Genomic DNA, 23,025 nt, shown 5'->3' on the forward strand with positions numbered 1-23,025 from the left:
CCTTTGGTTTCTAGCAGTTTCCCTGGTAAGTTGTGGCCTCTGCTGCCTGTGGGGTTCTGACCTGGTTCTCAACAGTCCGTGTGGGTCACCCATTCCCCAAGGGCTCTGCATTGCTCCCACCCTCCCTAGCTCTGGCACAGCAAGTTATAATTGAAAACCTTTGGCACTTTACAGTTTTCTCAACAGAAAAATTGAGATGATAATACACGGTATCAGGGACGGTTGTGAAGGTTGAGCGAGTTCATGTATTGTAACTATAATTGGGGGAGAGGGGAGGGGAGTCAGTGAGGGAGGGCCCGCTCCCAATACACACACACACACACACACACACACACACACACACACACACATTTTTGAGCCAAATTGAAAACAACTCCAGTGTTTTTAGTCTTTGATGCTAAGAGGAGGTGGTCATTAACAAAGATCATATGTCTTTTTAATGAGGAATTCCATTTTAGAGATAGTCTGTCATTCCGTTGCCATTTTAAAACTCAACAGGCAGAAACATCTAGTAAGTCACTGGGGAGACAGTGAAAGAACCATTTGGATGAGTCCATAATCACTGGGTCTTTGATCCACATCTTGCCTTTGCTACGTACTAGTTGGGAGATCTCAGCTTCCTCCTATGAGATTGGGAGTGTTAACCCCTCTCTGATAAGGTGGTTGGCATAGTAAGTGGACTGGCTTCCACCAAACAGCTTCCTGCTTTTCATATGCAGGTACTCTTTGGCTTACAAATGAGGTTATGTCCCAATGAGCCCATTGCAATTCTTTAAAAATTGTAAATTGAAGGTGCATTTAATTTCTCCTAACCCCACAACCACCACAGCTTAGCAACACAGGGCACTGTCATAGAGCATGGGTCAGTGACCCTCAAGATCATGTGGCTGCTAAGGAGCTATAGCTGCCCAGCGTCATGACAGCATATGGTACTGCGTGTGGCTATCCCAGGAAAAGATCAAAATTCCAGTTACAATTTCTACTGACTGCATATTGTTTTCACACCATCGTAAAGTTAAACAAACAAACAAACAAACATCAGTCCAACCATCAAGTCAGGACAGTCTGTAGTAACCACTCAGGTCACGCTGTTGGCTCCTACTCTACTGTAGATTGAAGGCTTGAGAACCAGGGGAGGGAATCTTCAGTGTCCAGTGATATTTGGGGCCATGAAAATCAATGAACTCCAAAGGGGGCTGGGGAATACCTGCTTTTAGGAGGAGGAAACTGCCTAGGAGTGGGAGTGGGGGACAGGTAGGACTCTTATCACCAGGCAGTGAGGTGGGAGAAAGACAGTGGAATTGGACGCCCAGGCGGGCACCGGTCACCATGAGAAGATGGCCACTGTGAATCAGTACACACACACTGACACAGAGCTCCTTTGTCTCTTGTCCTTTGTAGAAGTTAAATAACCACTTATCAATAGCCTTCTGTTTTGTTTAACTGTGCTTATGTATTTCAAAGAAGAAAAAACACTTGTGGCCCTTCTTGAGTCAGTGGACATTTCTTGGGGTTAAAACACCACCGACACACCTACAGGTTGGTTACTCCAGGACCTTCGTTTTCTATGTAGAGTAACTTCTGTGGGTTCTGGGAAAGCTGGAAAAGGAAGTGAAGGAGGTGGGGCCTGGGGAGGAGCCGCCACACTCTGCTTGGAAGTAGACCGTGGGCATTGGATGGAAGGCCGTGAGTCACGCCGCGGCCTGTGCTTTTCCTCTCTTCTGCTTTGCCACAGAGGAAGAAGGAGCGGTGAGGGCTGAGGTAATTTTGTAGAACTGATGCTGCGTGTGGTTCTGAGAAAGCCAAATATATCATATAGATCATTTCCCTCTGCTAGGCAGCATGGGTGGGCAAACCTTCCAGAACCTCTTTCCACAGCTTGAGCCCATGGCACCGAATTGATTTTCCTACGGCGGACCCTTCTTGGCTGATTTTTTTGAAGATTGCTTTCCTCAGAGCCTCTTAGAATGTGCACTTAGCAAGGAATCTGCCTCTCTTAGAGAAACAATTGAACACATTTTAAAAATGAAATTTAGTGTGGCTTCCAAATCGTTTCTTTTCACCTCCTGTTTCCTCTCAAGGAGTCTCCTATTCTCTTTTCTCGTCCAACTTTTGACGCCTGAGCAGCAGCCTTTCTATAAACACTTATTCAGAATTATTCTCTGCTTTGTCCAACCCCCCCCCCAAGTAGTGAACCCCTGGGAGGGGGCGGGGCTGGGCCTCACCCAGTTCAGTGGTCCCCACACTCACCCAACACATGGCATTTTCAAGAGGATGTATGAAGTGTTTGAAGGCAAGGGACCATATTCCAATATCTTGTCACATGCCTGCCATTCATTATTACATATGTATTGGCTTTTTTTTTTTTTTTTTTTTTGGCTCCTATTGAGTGTAGATTATAATGAATGTCCTTCCTTTGGTCTCCCCTTGCAAATTCAAACTAAAAATATTTTATACCTATTGTAAATGGCTCCTTCTTCAGGAAGTCACGTCTTCTGCCTCAGCCAGGACAAAGACGTCTTTCCCCACCCTGGAGGCATATTTTGTGTGTGTTCCTGTATTGACCCTTGATGATGCATGGATTGCTTTGTCCATCGTCATCTAGGTGTCCTTCAATGGACTGTGAGCTCCCAAGTGCCACCACTTTGAGTGAGCCTGTGCTCCAGCCTGAGGACTTGGGAAATAGGCAAACACATGGAGGATTGCACCACAGAAGTGCCAAATGAAAGGAAGCCCTGCAGACCCCAGTGTTCAGAGGCCACCGCTGGTCAATGTGGCTCTGGTGTCTTGTATAGCTGCCCTGCCCATTTCTGGTTAGTATAGAAATGGTCACTTATCATAATGTACTGAATGTGGAAGGCCAGCATTACACAGACAGTGATAAGTTGATGAAGGGAAAAGTAGTTCAGATGACTTGAGAATTATGACAACGTGACCTAGTGATTGCGTGATACATATTCTCTCCACCTCTAGGTTCTATCATAGAGTTTGAAAAACAAGTCTGGAAAGTTTTTATTTCCTTGCCCATTTTCACCCACAAGTTCAATAAACACAGTAAGATTTTAGGAGGGATCAGAGATTGTCCTTCTTGTTTTGAGCTGTTCCCACACTGTTTCCTTTATACACGATACGTGACCCTCACAGCAGCTCTGTGAAGTGCATCTTATTTCTCTCATTTGACAAATGAGAAAAGAGTAGCTTCAGCCACACAGTGTGCTTGAGTAACTTTCCCCTATTTATCTGTAGGTGACAAACCTGGAATTTGAATCCAAGTCTATGAACGCAAAATCTTTGCTGCAATTTATCTGAGGAATATTTGAAAAATTAGGTTTTGTTGTTGTTGTTTTTTTAAACTCCAGAAGGATGTGAGCTGTCCTAACAGTTATTTGATTTTTTTGTTGTTGTTTTTGTTGTTCCCAGGGGAGCAAAGGCGCCTTCCGGTACCACTGGCAGAGTCACAATGTCAAGCACAGTGGGGTGGATGACATGGTGCTGCTCTCCAAGATCACAGAGAGCGCCATCGTGGAGAACCTGAAGAAGAGATACATGGACGACTACATCTTTGTATCCTTACTGGTTGCTGTGTTATGATACTTTGCACAGTCAAAACATGGCTTTATACCTGGTCAGAGAGCCATCTGAAGGTCTGAATTGATGCACTCACAGCATTTTCACCGTTTGGGAATGAGGAGCTGGATTTTTGTGTCACTTGGTTCATGCTATGAAAGGGCAAAGATGATGGATGTTAAATCATCTTCCTGGCATTTCACAAGGTCAAGTTTCGGCTGGTATTTCACTCTATGGTATTGTCCCTTTGATGTGCTGTGGCCCACACATGGTATCTAAGAACTCTAGATCTTAGAAACTTAGAGAAAGTCCTAGTTTGCAGAGAGTCATATCAGTAATGTAGCGAGTTTCATTCCAGACTTAAAAGGTTTGTAAAAGATTGACAATTTGGCTTTTGTTTTGTTTTGTTTTTGTATGAGGCAGTCTTTTTGCATCTTTGTTTACTAAAGGATACATGAAAATGCAGATCAACTATTGAAAATGCCTGACATTCTTGAGTTGTTCTTTATGTTTCAATTTTAGCTTGCCGGATGCCATTTCTTTATAGGGCTTTTAAAAATGCAGAATGGAAATTTGATTCAAATGTGTGTTGACTTCATTATAAACAGAGAACTGTGATATTTGCTTCAGTTCCTATAAGATTCGAGAGTTCTGATCAATGCAGCTATGGGAAGAAATGTGCATGTGGTATCATGGGAGTTAGCCATTGATGTGCAAAGATCTGTGTGGAACCTGCATGATGGTACTGAAAGGTTTAACTCTGATGATGGTGGTGACTTCTGAAGGTATGGTGTCAAGGATGACCTAGGGCCAGGGATAGTGGCGCATGCCTGTAATCCCAGAGGCACAGTAGGCTGAGGTAGGAAGATTTCGAGTTCAAAACCAGCCTCAACAACTTAACAAGGCTCTAAGTCTACCTGACCCACGAAGTCTAAAATAATTACTTTCAGGAATGGGGTATAACTCACTGGCATAGGGCTTGCCTAGTATGTATGAGTCCGTAGGTTTGATCCCCAACATGCAAAAATAAAAATCAAATAATTATAGGCTGGCCCTTTGTAGAATAAATTTATTGAATCTTGAGCTAGACACCTGTCTAGAGTTTCCGGTAATTTAATTGAATGGAAGCAATTGTGTTTACTTCAGAACTTTAATTTAGCCAAAAAAAAAAAAAAAAAAGCAAATATGCTGAGCTAGGGGTGTAGTAGGACACTTGCTTAGCATGCCCAAGGCCCCAGGTTTGATCCCCAGAATTGAAAAAAGAAAGAAAAAAATGTAATATGCTTCTTTGTATTTATCATCATCCAAAAACTTTTAATCACTTTTATGTCAGGACCTGGGATTCTTAGAAACTGACAGATGAACTTAGGAAGAACTGGGTGGCAGAATCTGGTTCTGAGCTGCCTGAGTTCAAGCTTTAGTCTGTGTGGATTTGGTGACCTTAATAGGTTTTGTGATCTGTGGGCCTTGGTTTCCTCATCTGTATAATGAGAGTGATGATTAAATCTCCCTCAGGTGAGACTGCCATTGGTGAAGTGAAATCGTGCAGTCAGCACAGAGGGAGCACAGGCTGTTAATGAACACACATGAAGACAGATGTTTAAGTTCTGATGTTTCTGAATTATTTTAGATTGGTTATTGTAAATTGGTTATTGTAAATTCATGTGCATTTTACCATAGAAATTGGTTTAAATGGGCAATTAATAAGCCCATAAAAACCTTGGGATGTAGGCTAAAGTTACTGATAACACTGAAACATGTTTATTGCTTTGGGTTTTTTTGGCACTGGAGATTAAAGCCAGAGGCACTTTACCAGAACCACATCTCTAGCCTATTTATTAATTTTATTTTGAAACAGGGTCTTGCTAAATTGCTGAGGCTGGCTTTGAACTTGTGATCCTCCTACCTCAGCCTTGCAAGACACTGGGGTTATAGGCCTACACCACCACTCCCTCCAAGGAAACATTGTTTTTGATAAGCTGGATAAAAACAGACAAAAATAATGTCAGTAGTTGTCAGGAGTCAGTCCATCCTCCTCCCAGACAGCCTCACTCCTCCCAAAAGACTGTTTACTCCTAAAGCACCAGAAGCTCCTTCAGGATAGGAACTGTGTCTTGTGTATGAAGAACAAAACATAAAAAGCAATTAAAGCAACACATGTTCATCTCATGTGACTTGTAAAACACAGCCAAGCAAAGAGGAGAACACTAAAAGAATCTTAGTGTGCACCATTCACTTGGATCACATATAGACATATTCACCTATGCCTTCTTGCTGCTGTTAATTTTAACAAAAATGGCGTCATTCTGCGTTGTGTATTTCTTGCTTTCCTGCACAATTTTTTTCATGATGCATTGTATTTATGTTCATTGAAAACTTGTTGACTCTCTTAGACTTGCTTTTTAAATTCAAACAACCAAAATTTAAATGACTCACATAGAGGGAGCTGATTAATGCCTTTGAATTAATGCCTTTGAATCAATAACTGACTAATGTTGTGTTCTACCAAGGAAATGAGTTACTTGACCACTAATGACTTTATGTTTTAAAAACCTCTACCCACTCAATATATGGGAAGCCCAGTATAAGTGTGCTTTCTATCACTTTGAGCTTTGGGAGGCTTGATGGTTCTGATGGATGTTTATGAAGTAATACTGGGTGCCTCACTGCAAACCTATTCCTCTGATAAGTGATAAAAGTCTCCGTTACTACTTCATGTTAAGGGGGAGATACAATAGCATAGCATTATTGTATAAATAAGAGTTGACTTTTTTTCTTTCCTGTGTTTAATTGTTAAGGCAAAAAGAGCCATTGTTATAAAATTGCTCATTTTACCTCTTCTTGCATTTAGTACCAGCACTGCTGTGTATTGAAGGTCAGCGGTTTGGCACAATCTATTGTTCATGCATTCAGACTGAATGCACATTTCTTTGTTCTACTTTAGGAAAAGAAAATCTGCCTAAGAAATGCTGACATTTGACAGCAATAAAACCATGTATTTTTGAGCTGTTTATCCTAAGATAAGGAAGGTTGAATTTACCATCCATTTGTCATGAGGAATGCCACAATTACATTCTAAAACATTGTAGGAAACTTAAAAAAAAAAAAAAAAAGAATACGTCAATGTCCTTTTGTGCTTCACATCATTTATAGCCACTTGGGTGATGAAACCAGTTCCGGTTTTCATCAAAGTACTTCATGCGTAATTGGGTCCAACTTTCTACCAAACTTGGTTTTTTTTTGCTCAAAGATCATACTCAACTGTGTCTGGCATTTTAAATCCTTGAATTAGGAGTCCATACTTTTCTGCCAGACTGATGGGAGGTCTAGGTAGCGAAAGTAGTTGTTCAGAGCGAGGTATGGCCCTCAGCAGCCCCTTGCAGCGAGACCTTGCGCTCAGGGCTGGAGCCAATCTCACGGGTGTGATGTTGGGCAGGTCTCCTCACCTTCTGCCCCATGTCAGTGGTAGATCCAAGGAAGTCGACTCCTCACTGTGGGCAGTTTTGGGGAAGTCACACACCATTAAAATGTTCTTAGCTTAGCTCTTAGTGAGACCATAAGAGCAAACAAGCAGAAGTTGTACTACCAGTACATTCCATAAAGGAAAGAATATTTGAATGCTAAAAATTGTATGAAGGAAATGATCTAAAAATAAAGAATAAACCTTTATGTGGAATGAATTGAGCCTTATGAAAAATTCAGTGCATTATTTCTGTTTTTGTCATTCTTGCCGCAGGTCGAAGAAAACTCATAGATCTATGGACCAGCATTTGAGAACCAATCAATTAAAGATCTGCTGGGCCCAGTCTGTCTCTCATACTCTACTAAATAAGATGGCATTTACTTTTTTTCTGGTTTATCATATTTTTATATCTCCATGCATTTTGAAAATTAACCGTGGACCACACCTTCATTGCCCAAGGTTATGTGGGTGGAGCCTGTCCCACAGCTTTTCTAAAGGCATGCTGAATTATGTAGTAGGGAGTCTGGGTGAGTGTGGAAGGCGTGACCTGGAGCTCCCAGCCGAACCGAGACTTGCATTCTCAGGGAAATCAAGAGGTCTCTGTAGACCCAGTGTGTTGGAAAGTTGAAAATTGTTCAGATAAACAATGAAGCCAAATGTTTATCTGAAAAAGATAAAATATGTTTGTTTCTATTAAGTTTAAAATTCTCTTGTCTTAATTCTCCTGATTTAGGGAAGTGTGTGGCTGCTTAGCATGGAATCAGGCCACATTGCCCATATAGAATTGCCCTGGAGAACCCTCCTGGGAAACTTAAGGGAGCAACTAAAATTTCCCCTCTTTCTAACCTGGGGCATTAATTCAGGACTGGCCTACAACAGTCCCAAAGAGGTTTTCTTCTCTGAATGTTTCCTTAACTAGGCTATTAGCAGAATTTATATCATCTAGTTAGTGAAAAATCAAGAATTCTTAAGGCATCCCTTTGTATAGCAGATTATTAACAGTCCAGAAAAATGTTGGTTACCTTTGAGGCTCAGATGCAGCTCAATTCTATTTATTGGGTAACCGAGGCCGAAGAGGGAATGCTTGGGCTTATGTCCTCAGGGCAGCCTTCATTCTTTGTGTACAGAGATCAGTTTGTCTAGGACAGGCAGCATGAACAGCATTCCCTTTAGGACCCAGGGAAAGGTCAGGTTTGCCCACCTTTGCTTTGACCTAGAGATGGATGTGCCCATAGAATACCCCTCCTCCTCCTCACCCGCAATGAGGTTGGTTCTAGCAGTGCTGTACTTGTTCATCATTGGATTGACCATAGAGTCATCACATTTGTTTAGCATGAAAATCCAAATGGGAGGCAACTCTCCATTCTGTTTTGATTAGGTCTCCACCATGTGGAAAAGATACTAAAAATAACCTAAGGAGGGTGCATTTTAGAGCACAGAAAGGATCACAGAATCTAAGAAGAGACACAATCCTTCCTCCTTCCTGCTTCAGTTCCTTGCACTGTTGCTTTAGGGTTGATAGGTAAAATATGGGGTGTCCCTCTGTTAAATTTGAATTAAAAAAAAAAACCAAATAATTTTTAGTGTAAGTATATTCCAAATATTACTTGAGGCATGCTTAAAAATTGCTTTTCTGACATTCAAATTTAAAACTAACTTTCATATATTTTTATTTGCTAAATGTTACAATGCCACTAATGCTAAAAAGGAAAAGTTTTATAGCTGGGAATGTAGTTCAGTGGTTAGAGCACTTGCCTAGCACATACTAAGGCCTGGGTTCAATCCCCAGCATGGCAAAAAAACAAACAGACAAACAAAAAACCAAAAGCCATAATCCCAGCAACTCTGGAGGCTGAATCAGGAGGATAGCAAGTTCAAGGTCAGCTGCAGCAACTTATCAAGGCCCTAAGCAACTTGGCAAAACCCGGTCTCAAAATGAAAAATAAAAAGGGCTGGAGATGTAGCTCAATGGTTAAGCACCCTGGGCTCAATCCCTGGCACTAAATAAATAAATAAATCCAAATTTGAGAGAGAGAGATGTTCATGATTCTTTTCTCCTTCATGAGGACAAGGGTTTTTAATCAATTTTGTCTGTATTGTTCACTGCTGAATTCCCAACATCTACAACAGTGCCTGGCATATGGCAAACACCCAATTCAAATTAGCTGATTGTTGAATGAATAAAAGGAATTTTTTATGTTCTAATAACATTTTGGGTACATCTTCTCCAGGCTTTCCTGGATCACCTAAGCAGAAATAATATTCTCTTCCCCTAAACTCGATATATGGTTTATAATTTTCTTCTCTAAATATTATCTTATTGATGGCACTGAGTTCCCCTGAGCTTCTGAAAAGCATGACTGTTCAGTTCGTCTAATTCCCCTATTTGTAAGCTAAGTAAATGAATATGTCTTTAGTCTACCTAAAGTTCCAATTAAAAAACGTGTTGTTCGAGGAGAGAAATAATAACTGCCTATTTCACTCCTTGGCCATTTCTGTTCTGTCCACACCCACCCTCACCCCAAGTGTTTCATGTGCCCAATCTGGAAAGAATATGCTTTAACTTATTTAAAATAATGATTTCTTTTTGTAGCACCTTGGTAATTAAATTCATTATTATTCTTGAGGGGGAACGAAGCTTTTGGATAATTGCTTTTGTCTTTGTTTATAGCCATTTAGAAAACATGTACATGAGCTTTCTATTTGAACAGTCGTTATGAGTTCTTGATAACATCTGGTTGCTTAATTTGAAAAATGTGTAGCTGTGAAGATTGATGATGGACCTTAACCAGGTTAAATCCAGACATATATAGGATCGGTATTAATCTCAGTCAACCCTTTCAAGCAGATGCCATATTTTGGGGAAAAGGAAATTGAAATGTACCAAGGAGCGGTAAGTTATGTGCCATATAAATTACTGTAGTGTTCAGGGCTTTTATGATGCATAAATAGTTTTTTCTTGAAGTTAACAATGCATTTGCATTTTCTTATGAATTATTTATTGGGGAAGCTCAAGTAAGTGACATTATTTGATTCTTTAATGATGTGCTGCTGTTTAGAGTACAATTTGAAGAAACACAGGCCAAACCCTTGAGCCTTATTTGTTTACAAAATTAGATAAATGAGTGTAGAATCCACTTTGTGAGGGAGATTTTCCTGCTTCTGCATATGCCACAGAATTCTAAGAAATAAAAAACAATAATAAGTTAAGAAAAATAAGGCAATGGGAACATCCTTTCAGAATTAAACTCTTAGCTGTGGCTATGACTTGAAAATGAAAAATGAATCTTTTATTACTTCATTTATTAATGTGGAACCATCTCCTATCAACTTTAGCACCATAGTCATTTCAGTTGTTAATAAAAATAGAAGCTATGATTCTTGTTAATATATTTTATTTTGTGGTTCAGCACTTACTTCCCTTGGTCTCCCCATCTCTGCCTCTTCCTTTCTTCTGCCGCTCCTCTCCTCTGTAGCAGAAGCACAAGAGCATTCACTAATTCTGACCCCTGGAAGACAAACAAAAGAGAGCCCACACAGATTCATCAGTTGAAGTGGAAGGCAACTTAGCCAGAGCAGGAGCCCACCCAGCGTTGCCAGATGAATGGTGCTGGTAGCTGGAGCCGAAGGAGGCTGCCACACGAGAGGCCTTTGATAAAGCTGCCTTTATGGAGGCCCAGCACAAGGGAAACACTGTCTGCAGAGGCCAGCCCTGCCCTGGCCCCCAGTCGGAGGACCCTGAGGCAGAGCTGATTCTGCATCCTTGATGGCAGCCAGGGCGCCATGCATGGAAATACTATGCTTGCGTTTCCTTCCAGTTCTCTGAAAAGGGCTGTTGCCTGTGAGTCCCTTTTAGATCATTCATCTGTCAAGAATTGTCTTTATAGGAATGTAGAATTTTTTTTGGTACCAGGGATTGAACCCAGGGAGTCTTAACTACTGAGCCACATCCCCAGCTCTTTTTATTTCAAGACAGGGTCTTGCTAAGTTACTTATGGCCTCAGTAAGTTGCTGAGGCTGGCTTTGAACTTGTGATCCTCCTTCCTCAGCCTCCCAAGTCCCGCTGGGATTACAGGGGTGTGCCACCACACCTGGCTGAAATGTAATATTTTTGTCAGGGGGATGGAGAGGGCATCAGGGATTGAACTCAGGACACTTGACCACTGAGCCACATCCTCAGCCCTGTTTTGTATTTTATTTAGACACAGGGTCTCACTGGGTTGCTTAGTGCCTCATTTTTGCTGAGGCTGGCTTTGAACTTGGGATTCTCCTGCCTCAGCCTCCCAAGCCACTGGGATTATAGGATATGCCACTGTGTATAATTTTTTTAATTGCTAATTGTAACAGTGTTATAAAGTACCATGTAACAGTGTTCCTGAGTACCATGCACTGTGTGTGCTTGCAACAACTTTAATAAAACATCCCTGGATGCTGGCTATATCCAACTATATCTACCTCCATTTCACAGGTGAGGAAACTGAGGCTCAAAAGTGACATATTAGAATTTACCAAGCTGGGATTTGAAGTCGGGTCTCCTTGACTTTAGGGTCTCAGGAGATGGGAGAGTCAGGCACAGGAAATGCCTGCTCTGTAATTCTCACAGGTAGCTAGCTCAGAGGCTCAGTAAGATCCTAGATGGGAAACAGAGGAGACACTAGCTTTCATTCAGCAGCTTGGAAGCCTCACTGGGCAGTGACTTGCCCACACCTTTCCCTTGGTTACCCACAGTATTCTCTCCACTCCATTTCTTTCCATTTTCCATCCTCTTTTCTTTCTTAAAATCCTCTACTTCCCTGTTTTCAAAGTGGCATTAAAACAATATTGAACTAGCAAGATTTGGGTTAGGAGAAGCTGGTCTAAGACTCTATTATGAGGTTCCAGTCAGGCATCCTCTTCTGATAATGAAGGCAGGTTTAACATACTATTCTGGTCCCTGAGTAAAGTTTTCCAGTCACCCAGCCCCAGGATGGCCTCCAACTCTGACTGGGTAGTTCCTCTGGGGAGCCCTGAGCATGGGATACACCAGTCTTTGCCCTGTGTGCAGGCACCAGCTCCCCTCCTCCTCCCCACTGAATTTGGTCTTCTAGAGCTTGGCAATGGGCAGCAATTTCTCAGCCAGGCCCCTTTTCCTGTAGTAAGTGATAAGGCTCAAAGATGGTTATGCTTTACCTTTACAAAAGTGAGTTTCCTGTCCATCTTCTCTGTTACTCTCTGTTATTAGTGCTCTGTGTGGTTTACAGCATGAGCATTCTTAACCCCACTTCAGAGCTGGGAACCAGTGAAGCATTCTAAATGTCTGCTCATCCTGGATCTGGTATTCTTTTAACTTTGGGGTTCAGTAATCTTTTTTTTTTTTAAAGAGAGAGAGAGAGAATTTTAATATTTATTTATTAGTTCTCGGCAGACACAACATCTTTGTTTGTATGTGGTGCTGAGGATCGTACCCGGGCTGCACGCATGCCAGGCGAGCGCGCTACCGCTTGAGCCACATCCCCAGCCCTAGTAATCTTAAATTTAAGAATACTTTATCCAGCTATCCACCACAGTGAAGTGCTTTTCTCTTTAGTAATTTTCTTGTACCAGGGATTGAACCCAGTAATGTTTAACCACTGAACCACATCCCCAGCCCTTTATTTGTTTTTTTTTTTTTTAATTTAATTTTATTTATTTTGAGACAGTGTCTCAGTAAGTTGCTCAGGGCCTCGCTAAGTGGCTGAGGCTGGTTTAGAACTTGCTATCTTTCTCCCTCAGCTTCGAGAATCACTGGGATTATAGGCAAGTGCTACCACACCTGGTTCTTTTTGGTAATTTTTGAGGGAGTGGTAAAGGTGGGCACCAAGAAATTGAATAGAGCAGGGCTGAAGTCAGGCTGAGACAGTGAATTTATTAGGTACAGAAAAATGTTTTAGTTTGTATTTGTGCATAGCTAAGCAGTCTCCTGAGACTAAATCATAAACCCAGGAATTTTTGGTGTAGCAGAATATTTTTCCCCTACTGGCCAAACAAACTGGCCAAACTAGTTTATCCCTTTAAAGAACCACACCTCCTTGCTTTTTCTTATGGAAAATCCACAGTCTCACTTAATTTCCTCTGAGATCCCAGAATCTATATAAAAAAAGAAAATGTACATAGGAATTTAGAATTCTATTCAAAATCAAACCCAGGTTTTTGGTTGGGCTCTTCTGACCTGTTGCCCAGGTGCCTTCAGAAACATTTAGCAGTAAAACCTCTTTGCAGAGGCGTGCTTGAGTGGAAGGGTGTGGTGTTGAAGGACCCAAAGACGTTGGGTCATGTCTGAAGGCTGTCACACACATGCCCAGGAAGTGTCCTTCCAGATTCCATCTAAATTTTCTTAGGGTGTAACTCTTTGTAAACTAGGGATATTTTATAAATTCTTGTAGCATGCAAACTTTACCATGTAATTATAGGCATTGGAACTATATAGTGGTGGGTTCACTTCCAAGGCCAATAAAAGCATTCAGTGTGTTGCTCTTTCTAACATGTATTTTTGGTTTTGTTTCTGTTTTTGCCTTTCTAGGCACAGTATGAAAACCCACCACATATTTATGCCCTTGCAGATAGTATGTACCGAAACATGATCATCGACAGAGAGAACCAGTGCGTCATCATCAGGTATGAGAAAGACCATATTAGTAGGTGGGAGGACGCTGTGCCACTGTCCTTATAGAGTTCTGCCGGAAGCGGTGGTTTTGCAACAGCCTCTGATGTCACAGGCTGGTTAATGTGTCTGCATGACAAGCAGCCTGGCTGCTTTGTCCTGGTTTATTTCATAATTCGACATCATCTAGTGCCAGATCATAAAAGCTTTCAGTTTCCACAGGGTTGCTGTTTCTGCCCTGTTGCTTAAGACATTGAGGCTTTAGGGCACATAGTACCAGCCAGACCTTTCTGATCATGGGGGCAAAGATGCTGTTGTGACCCTGGATGGAAATCATAAGCATCTCCCTTTCATCTGACTGTACTGTGACTTGGCTCTGAAATGATAACCTTAGTATTACAAGCATAGTAACTGTGTTTCACTATGTTGTCTCTGGGTTCCACTTTCTAGGACCTTAATAATTTACAGTTCAAATTTGAACTTTTTTTTAATATTCTTCTGTCATTTGGTTTGATTTTTTTTTTTTTTTTGAGGACATTACTAATAAATAGCAGTAGTGGGTATCTGTAGCTATATTTCATAATCCTTTTAACCTGACCCAGGTTCTGAGTGTTGGCTGGGTTTAAGTGCTTTTAAATTTATTTACTAATATGAACATTTTCAAACATAGAAACATAGAAAATATAAATATCCATACTCCCATCACTTAGATTTGGACAGTTAACATTTTGTCCAAAAAAGCAAACAATAAAAAGAACCCCAAATATAATCATTTTGTTCTTCACTATCTGTTTTAGTTTTTTACCTGATCTTTTTTTTTTTTTTTAACTTTATCATGGATCCTCACAAACACAAAATTAGAAAAAGCAGTATAAAATGTCCCTCTGTATCTGCCATCTACTTTGCATAGTTATCCATATGTGGCCAAACCTGTTTCATTTAGTTCTTCCCTCCTGTCCCACTTGATTATTTAAAGCAAATTCTAGATAGTAAATTCCTTCATTTGTCAATAATTGGAATACACCTCTAAAAGAGAAGTACATACCTTACAAAGAATAATTCTTGGGGCAGGGGTATAGCTCAGAGTGCTTGCTTACTTAGTACATGAAGGACCCTAGGTTTGATCCAACAAATGATAATTATTTTGTCATCTAATATTATTAGTATTCCAATTCTGTGACTGTTTTATAAGTTCTTCTTCTCCTCCTTCTCCTTCTCCTTCTTCTTCTCTGGCTTGTTTTCATTTAGGATCCAAACAAGGCCCACCCATAGCACCTGGTTGCTACATCTCTGAAATCTCTTAATTGTTAACTATTCTCCTCTGTTGTCTTTGTTTTCTTGGCACTTATTTGTTAAAGAAAGGGACTGTTTGCCCAGCACTGCCTTCTGCAGTCTGGCACTGACTGTATCCTGTGATGACACTTAAGTATTCCACCATTCCCCGGATTTCCTGTAAAATGGTAGTTAGATCTAAAAGCTTGATCAGATTCAGATTCAGTTTTTTGGCCAAAACACTTCATTGGATGCTGAGGACTTAATTCCCGTTGATCTCTCTTCATGTGATGTTCAGATTCTCAATGGATATATCCATTGCTAATTCTCATTTCACCACTATTCCTTATTAGTGGTTAAAAAAAATAGTTATTTTTCAATTCTATTATTCTTCTGCATGTGTTCGTTGGAGTTATTTGGTCACCTTCAAATGCAGTCTTTATGGGGAAACTCGAGAAAATGCTCGATTCGTTTTCTTCACTTACCACTTTTCAAAGTAATGAATTGTTGCCCTAGCAACCTCCCAAGGTAATGTGTTTTTATTTTCAGTATCATTTCAAACTAGTGAATTTTAAATGTTTTACCTACTTAATTATATTGCAGTTACTCTTTTGGAGGCTCAAATGATTCTATTCTTGACCAGTGAGAGCCCTTTCATTGGCTCTTATGTCCTTTTACCATGTCCCTAGGGATCTCTGATGATTTCAGGGTCTGAAATGTTCCCAGCTCGTCCTGCCCAAGACAAGAATCAGCCACTTCTCCAAGAGTTCCTGATTCATTTTAGTGGGACATGGTATTTAGAAACCACTAATCTGGGCACCTAGAATTCTCGATACCCTGTGTTGTTGGTACTTCTAGTTTTCAGAAGACAAGCTAGGGTACAGACATTTATAAAGAGAACAATGAAGTATGAGTTCATAGTGCTCTTACCAGTTCATTTTGAAGATGGTAGAGTTTGAACATTTCTTCAATTTCTATATTTGTAACTCATTTCTCTTGGGTCAAAAATCTTGATCCTGATGATATTAACACAACTACTTTATACTGTCTTTGTTTTTATATACATATAATAGGATAAAGCAAATAAGTAATTTTGCTAATGCTTTAAAATAACAATCCTAATACTATTATAGCAATACTGAATTCATTTTTAAGTTTTTTTGTTCTTTTTGTCCAAGTTCCCCATATTTAAAGTTAAAATATTGGGTTTTTAAACTCACGTAGAACATTCCTTTTCTTTGTCATTTGCACATCAACCTAACCTTGATTCCATTTTTCACTTTAGTGGTTTAATCTTTTTAAGTTGAATTTTGTTTTGTAATTGTGTAAAAGCCATATACATGGCTCCAAAATCGAAGCTACAAAACACGAGCACTGAAGCAGTTCAAGGTAAATATGGATCTCAAGTATTTCAAGGTAAATACAGACTTCATAACATTTTGCCCCTAAATATTTCCACTTACATCTCTGAAAAAGAAAAATATTCAATATCATCTAAAACACAGCAGTCTATATTCACATTGCTGCAAACATGATCTTCCCTGCTGGCTTATGCAAACCAAGGAAGGTTGGGTGCATTTGGTTATGAATGTTAAAAGTTTATTTTTATCCTGCCACAGTTCCCCTACTGCTACTTTTTTTTTTCATGACTTTTTTTTTTTTTTTAATGACAGAGTTCTTCACTGCTATTGCTGGGGTTGAATGCAAGTTCTTGTGCATGCTAAATAGGCCCCCTACCATAGCAGAAAGCCCAGGGGCCCCTTTGACATTTATTTTTTTGGAGAGACCAGCCAGTTTTCCTACAGATACCTCCTGGAGGTGTCTAACTGTTTTCACATGGTCTCATTGTATTTACTCCTGTAACTGATTCTTCTATAAATTAGAAGTTAGACCCAAATGCTTGATTAGATGCAGGTTATTCCTGTTGGGGAGGCATACTGGAGTACCAGGAGACTTGGGTTGCTAAGTAGAAAGTGCTTTTGGGGGACACTGAGTTGAGGTCTCTGGTCACTAGAGAGGTGGGAGGTGTTTTCCTAACTGAACTTATCGAGAGTCTGGATGAGTTTGTTATAGAACTTTGTGCCCTTTCTCCTTCCTCAGTCTTTTCCTCTTCTGGGGGTGTGCTGGGATGGGAAGGGAGGGAATGGGCTTGTTGCATGTGCTGCTGCAGTGTGGAAGCTGCCTCACTCTCACTTGGCCCACGATTTTTCCGTGCTCAGATCCCCCGCTGCCTCTCACTGTGGGATACACAGGCACTGAAGTGGGCAAATGTCCTGCTTCCAGGATCCTTTTTTTCCAGCTGTTCAGGTGGCAGAGACTTCAAGGAACTGCTCCCAAGGGTTTCTGTTAAGGTGGCTGCAGTTAATTTAGGAGATGGTAGAAGAGGGAGCTTCAGAAACTCCTTAGAGTTAAGCAAACTCAGGTGAAGGGCTCAGTCCTCCTCACTCTCCCTTCTGAAGAGCTGGCTACAAATTCCCACTGCACCCTCAGGTTTAATAATTCACTAGAGCCACTCACAGAACTCAGGACAACCCTATATTTAGGATTGCAGTTTTATTATTGCAACAGAATGCAAATCAGAACTGGACAAAAGAAATGACACAAAGAGTGAGGTCTGAGAGGGACCAAATGTGAGGTTTCCTGTCATGCCTTCTCATGGAGTCACGGATGTGTTTCTCTTTCAATTACCATATGTGACAGTACCCATTGCCAACCAGGGGAGCTCATGCAAGTCTCTGGTGTCCAGAGTTTTTATTTAAGCTTGATCACATTTTTCCTGCATGGTTGACCTTTGATTTCTGGATCTTTCTAAAGGTCCAGGCAGTACCTTTAATCTCCAACTTCCTCTGGAGGTATATTCCAAAATATTACATTGTCGAGTTGGTCCAGGCCCCCAGGCCATCAAAGACACATCTATCAGGCAAGACATTACAGGGGCCTGGAAGTCACTTCTCAGGTACAGAGGCCAAGAGCCCAACCTCTCTTGAGTTACAAGAGTATACAAGAGGGGCTGTAGTTGTGTAGAGCATTTGCCTAGTATGTGTGAGGCAATGGGTTCGACTTTCAGCACTGCTTATAAATAAATGAATAAAATAAAGGTCCATCAACAACTAATATATATACAGAAACCGTGGTTCCTTTGCGTTGAGAAAGTAGATTTTCAATTTCTGGCATGTGGCTGGTGGTCATTCTCACCAGTTTTCTGACCCCAGGCAGCACACCCAACACTGCTTTGGGCCTCATTTTCTTTGTCTGTTAATAAACTGATTGAACAGATGAATTCTGAGGTTTCCTGGCTTTGGAATTCTTTCTTCCAAATAATGCTAACAGGGAGGGAAGACAGAGAAATGTCCTATAGAGAGACTCTGGTTTGTAGCCATAGTGCTGAATGAGCTGGGTGCTTGGTCTGCCAGAGGCAGGATCTAATGTTGCCTGCCTAAATAAATGTTTGATCAGAAAACAAACTGAACCCTTTTTCCTTTTCTTTTTTTGACACAGGGAGTTGAACCCAGGGGCACTTAACCACTGAGCATCTCCAGCCTTTATAATTTTTATTTTTTTTTTATTTTGAGACAGGGTCTCATTAAGTTGTATGGGCCTTGCTAAATTGCTGAGGCTGACCTCAAACTTGCTAAGTTGCTGAGGCTGATCTCCCTGCCTCAGCCTCCCGAGCCTCTGGGATTACAGTCTGAACCATTGTGCCGACAAAACTGAACCCATTTTCATGAGAGCTGCAAGAAAAGTCTTCTCCTGTGCTAAGGGACTCTGTCATGGCTAGACAGAGTCAGAATTTGAGCAGCATTATTTAGAATGTTAAAAAAAAAAGTGACTAGTGATATAATTTCCATGGCATTCTTATAGACCTTCACTTCCTTAACTTTCCTGGCGTGACTGTGTAAGTGAGTGTGGATGGGATACCACAGCCCATATAGTTAGTACTGCCAGTTTCCTCACAACCTTACTCTGGTTTTAAAGCAGTGAGTATAGTGACAGGATGGACAGGCAGCTGACTGTTTCTGGATTAGAAATCAGTGTAACAAATTGAATTTTAAAAGAAAGTAATCAAGGAAAAAGATGGCACTAGTTTCCACTGAAGCTTTGGTCTTGAGTCATGAATGCCGTCCAGCTCGATTTGTGAAAATGGCCGGAGTAGGGCAGCCCAAGGTAGTCTGACCAAGCCGGTCATCCAGACCCACAAACCAGTGTGAATCTGACCCCAGTTTGTCATGATGTAGGGAGAATCGTGCCTGTGGATGCTGGTTATTCGTTCTGGAACAGAGTCCATGAGAAGAGACATGGACAACATAGAAGGCTGAATAGAGGGTTGAATTGAGAGGGAAGGGACGATTGGCCTGATGGCACTTAACTCCACCTGGAAATGTTGGGTGCTGGTCTACTCCTCAGAGTAGCCATTTTACTTGGAGAAAACCTTCCCTTTCTGCTTTTATTTTCCTGCCTGACTCTTGTCCTGTACTGTCCTACCAACCGCTTCCAGCCATTAGGTTCAACTCTCTTCAGGAGAAAGTACCTAGGATTGGCCACAGATGTTCCGAGGTCTTCCTTCATGATATGCTGGCAGACAGGTCAGAGAGATGGCCTCTCTAGGTGCTGATTTCATCCAATACACCTTGTGTTCACTAATTTGACTTTCCAAAGATAACTTAAATTTCTTTAACCAATTCCTAAATTCCTTATTAGCTCCGTGCCTATACAGATAGCTAGGCGCCACCTCTAGAGGTTGTTTGAACTGATTTGTGGGGGGCCTAGGGCATCTGTATCTTTTCTCAAGCTCCCAAGTTACTTTAGTTGATTCTGGGCTCAGGCTCTTGAAATCCTGATTCCAGGTCTCCTCTGTTTAGCACCTTTAAGCCAAGCAATGTGTACTGCCTGAGTGTCTGCCCTCTGCTGGTGCTCTCCGTATAGGTTATTTTTCATAATCCTCACTATAATAGCATTACTCTTTCTCAAAGTTAACCCAGAAAATCAGTCTTAAGAGAATTCCAAGATGGCCAAACCAGTAAATGGCACAGCCTATTTGAGCTTAGCCCTGTGTGACTTCAAACTTTATACATTTTCTTTATGTCCTCCTGGTAAGTGCTGCTTCTGTGTCTCAAATGTCCCATGTTTTAATGGAGATGTTAATAACTGCCATATACCCTGAGACAGAAGTTAGGATATTAAATGAGGGTAGTTATTCTGTGCTTTTCTAAACTCAGCCCTTTGTATTTTGTTGGCCTTGATGTTCTTTCTGCATAACCAGGAGACTGGCAATTGTGTGTGTCATGAATTGGAGGACAATCAACATTTAGACTGACTTAAATAAACAAACATGTCCTTATCGTTGTGTTGATCGTGGTATCTTACTGGGAAGTGAAGATGCATTACCATACCAGATAGCCATACCTGGACCACTTTCCTGAGTATGTGTGGGAGTCAGAGTTCAGTCTCCCATTTCTTTTCATGTTTCCCTATGGTCAGTTTCTGGACTGTGGCCACATAGCATTTGTATGGTCGTGCAGGATTGGTTGACTTGGGAATATAAGGTTGATTTGTGGCAGTTCCCCCTGAAGGACAAGCTGGTGACCTGCACATAAGTTTGTAGGTCTTGGTGATGTCTTGAAGGTCTCTGAGCAGGGACATGATACTAAAGGTCAGTCTATTGGGCCAGAGTAGATAGGATCTTGAGGGAATACAGAAATCCCGTGCTGTGGTATGGACTGATCTGAGTTGGAAAGGGAAGGTGTATGACATTCAGTAAGCCTGTGAAGGAATAAATGGATGAGCAAGTGAATGTGGACTCCAGGCCATGCCAACATGGAAACAGCAGCTATGTAAATATATTAGCATCATTAAAAAACATGAGCACCTTAAGACTTGGTAGATATCTGTGCACCCAGTGGACAAACAGCCCATATCTGCTTAGCTCATTAATCTTCTGTTCTCTAAAATCCAGAATTTGGATTTGTGTAAGAGAACCACATATATGATATTTGAGGATATTAAAGACAACTATGTAAATCTATTTAATGAAATAGTCACGGAGTGGTAAAAGGAAAGAAGTAGTAAGTGCTTCTCATATTCTTAATCATCTCTTCATCACTGGACAGGATCTTGGCAGTGTGTCCAGAGACCTTTCTGAAACTCTTGCCAGCTGACCTCTTTGGAGGCACGCTGAGCCTCAGAGAACATTTATGTGGCAGCTTTATTGCAGCCATCAAAAGTGAATTCCTATTACTTTGGTCCTGAACCAGCTCCTGCCACCTTAGAATGTTTACAAACTGTGATGTCAATTTGAAAGCATCATATTTATCAGTTATTAATTTGTTTGAAATATCCTGAAGCCCCCCACCCCACCCCATGAGTAGGGCATTTTGTTTTAAATGTATCCAACAATAGTTCACAAAGTCTATGTATATTGTATCTTGCATAGATGCTGAATGCTTTTAAAAGCATAAAGACATGAGAGATATTTTGAAGGTTCATCAATAGGATTTGCTGACTGGTTGAATATGAGAATTTTGATAGAGAAAAAGGAGATTGTTGTCATTATTAGATCTAAGATTTCTGACCTACCTGCTTCAAAAGATATTTTGGAACTGGAATCCTAATATTTGCAGTAGTAAAGATGAAAGGCAAAACTTCTGGTGTCTGGCTTGTGTCTCTGCCCTGTCCTCCCCTTTCACCATCAGGTGTCTCATAGATTCTCAAGCTGTCTTCCTGTCTTTGATGTACTTCAGGGACTTTTTATTATTAGCATTGGGACTCTGCTTAAGTCACTCTTGAGTTTCTGTTGGTCCACCCAGTCTCGTTGACCTAAGCAGCATTGACTGAAGACTCGCTGTCCCTCTAGCCTGGCTTTGGGAGGCCCTGTCAACTCCCACCTCTGACTAACTGGGGGCTTCATGAGGAGGTGTCATTGCCTCTGAGACTCAGTTTGTTGATCTGCAAAGAGGGTAATAGTAATACCTAGTTTGCCAGGTTGTCATAAAGATTAAAAATGCTTTAATTAAAGGATACAAAGCAAATACAGCCATCCCTTGATCTCCCAAGGGGATTGGTTCTAGGACCCCTGCAGATATCAAAAGATATGGCAAAACTATGTTCCTAGCCAGGGCAGCCCAACTCTATTGGTTCACTCTTTCCAGTTTTCTTTGTTCTTTTGAGCCAACAGGCTTTAGGTTTGCTGGTAATAATCTGTTGCCACCTACAGTCATGAGGTACAATGGAAAGATCTCTGGGGTGAGTCACAGAGTGGACTCTATTCTGTTCTGTTTAAAGGGATAAATTCTCTAAGCCTCAGTCACTTGATCTGAAAAATGGGAACTAATACCCTAAAAGAATGTAAAGAAAGATAATGAAGAAAATGTGCATGAAAAGTATTATTAAACTGTTAAAGAGTGATGTAAAATGTCTGCTAGTAACACTGAGAAGAATTATAGAGGCAGTAAGTGGCTGAGCTGGAACTTACACTTGGTCTTCAGACTAAACATTGGGTTCTTTCTATTGCATCAGGCTGGGCTCAGATGAGCATTGCCATGGGGCCATTTTCTTGGCAGACTAGATGAGAATTTTGTCTGCCTGACAGCACTAATTAGCTGGGTGTTTGTCTGGGAGTGGGGAAAAATGACAGCTCTTTGTCTTAGTCACACTTTTTTCAATGCGTTAAGGAATAAATCTGCATCATTTGCCCAGCAGTTTCAACATGTCTGTGTGATTCTGAATTTTATACAAAATAGCATGTATTGAGGATTTATATTTGAATGTGATTTCAAGGTCTGATAGAGGACCCCTCTCTCATCAACCCTGTAGTCCCCCAGAGGTGTAATCACCTCTGATTGACTTCAGTCCCAGGTCCATAGGGCTGCCAGGAACAGAGTCTGTGAGTAGTCATTGGAGAGGGCTGCCCAGAACATTCTTTGATGTGGCTTCTCATTCTAACAGCATTATCTTGTCTTGTGATCACAGTGAGGCAGGCTGTTATTTGTTTGTTCCAACTGTGTGTGAGATAATAAATGTTTCTGGCAGAAGGCTTGCCTAAAAGGGTGTGTATCAGTGAAGACTCAGGAGCAGTTAAATTTGATCATACTATGAACTGTGCGATTCA

General features: G+C 41.1%; 1 protein-coding gene across 1 annotated transcript in view; it reads left to right on the forward strand.

The window, feature by feature from the left end:
* Positions 1-23,025, forward strand: part of MYO1E (myosin IE) — a 190,307-nt gene that overhangs the window by 77,044 nt on the left and 90,238 nt on the right. The window contains exons 2-4 of the mRNA XM_081291730.1: positions 3,421-3,564; positions 9,834-9,923; positions 13,569-13,663. Coding sequence (XP_081147856.1) covers positions 3,421-3,564; positions 9,834-9,923; positions 13,569-13,663 — 329 coding nt within the window. The remainder of the gene's footprint in view (positions 1-3,420; positions 3,565-9,833; positions 9,924-13,568; positions 13,664-23,025) is intronic.

This window comes from Spermophilus citellus (genome assembly GCF_964194105.1).
Source record: "Spermophilus citellus genome assembly, chromosome: 4".
In the NCBI taxonomy this organism is placed as follows: domain Eukaryota; kingdom Metazoa; phylum Chordata; class Mammalia; order Rodentia; family Sciuridae; genus Spermophilus; species Spermophilus citellus.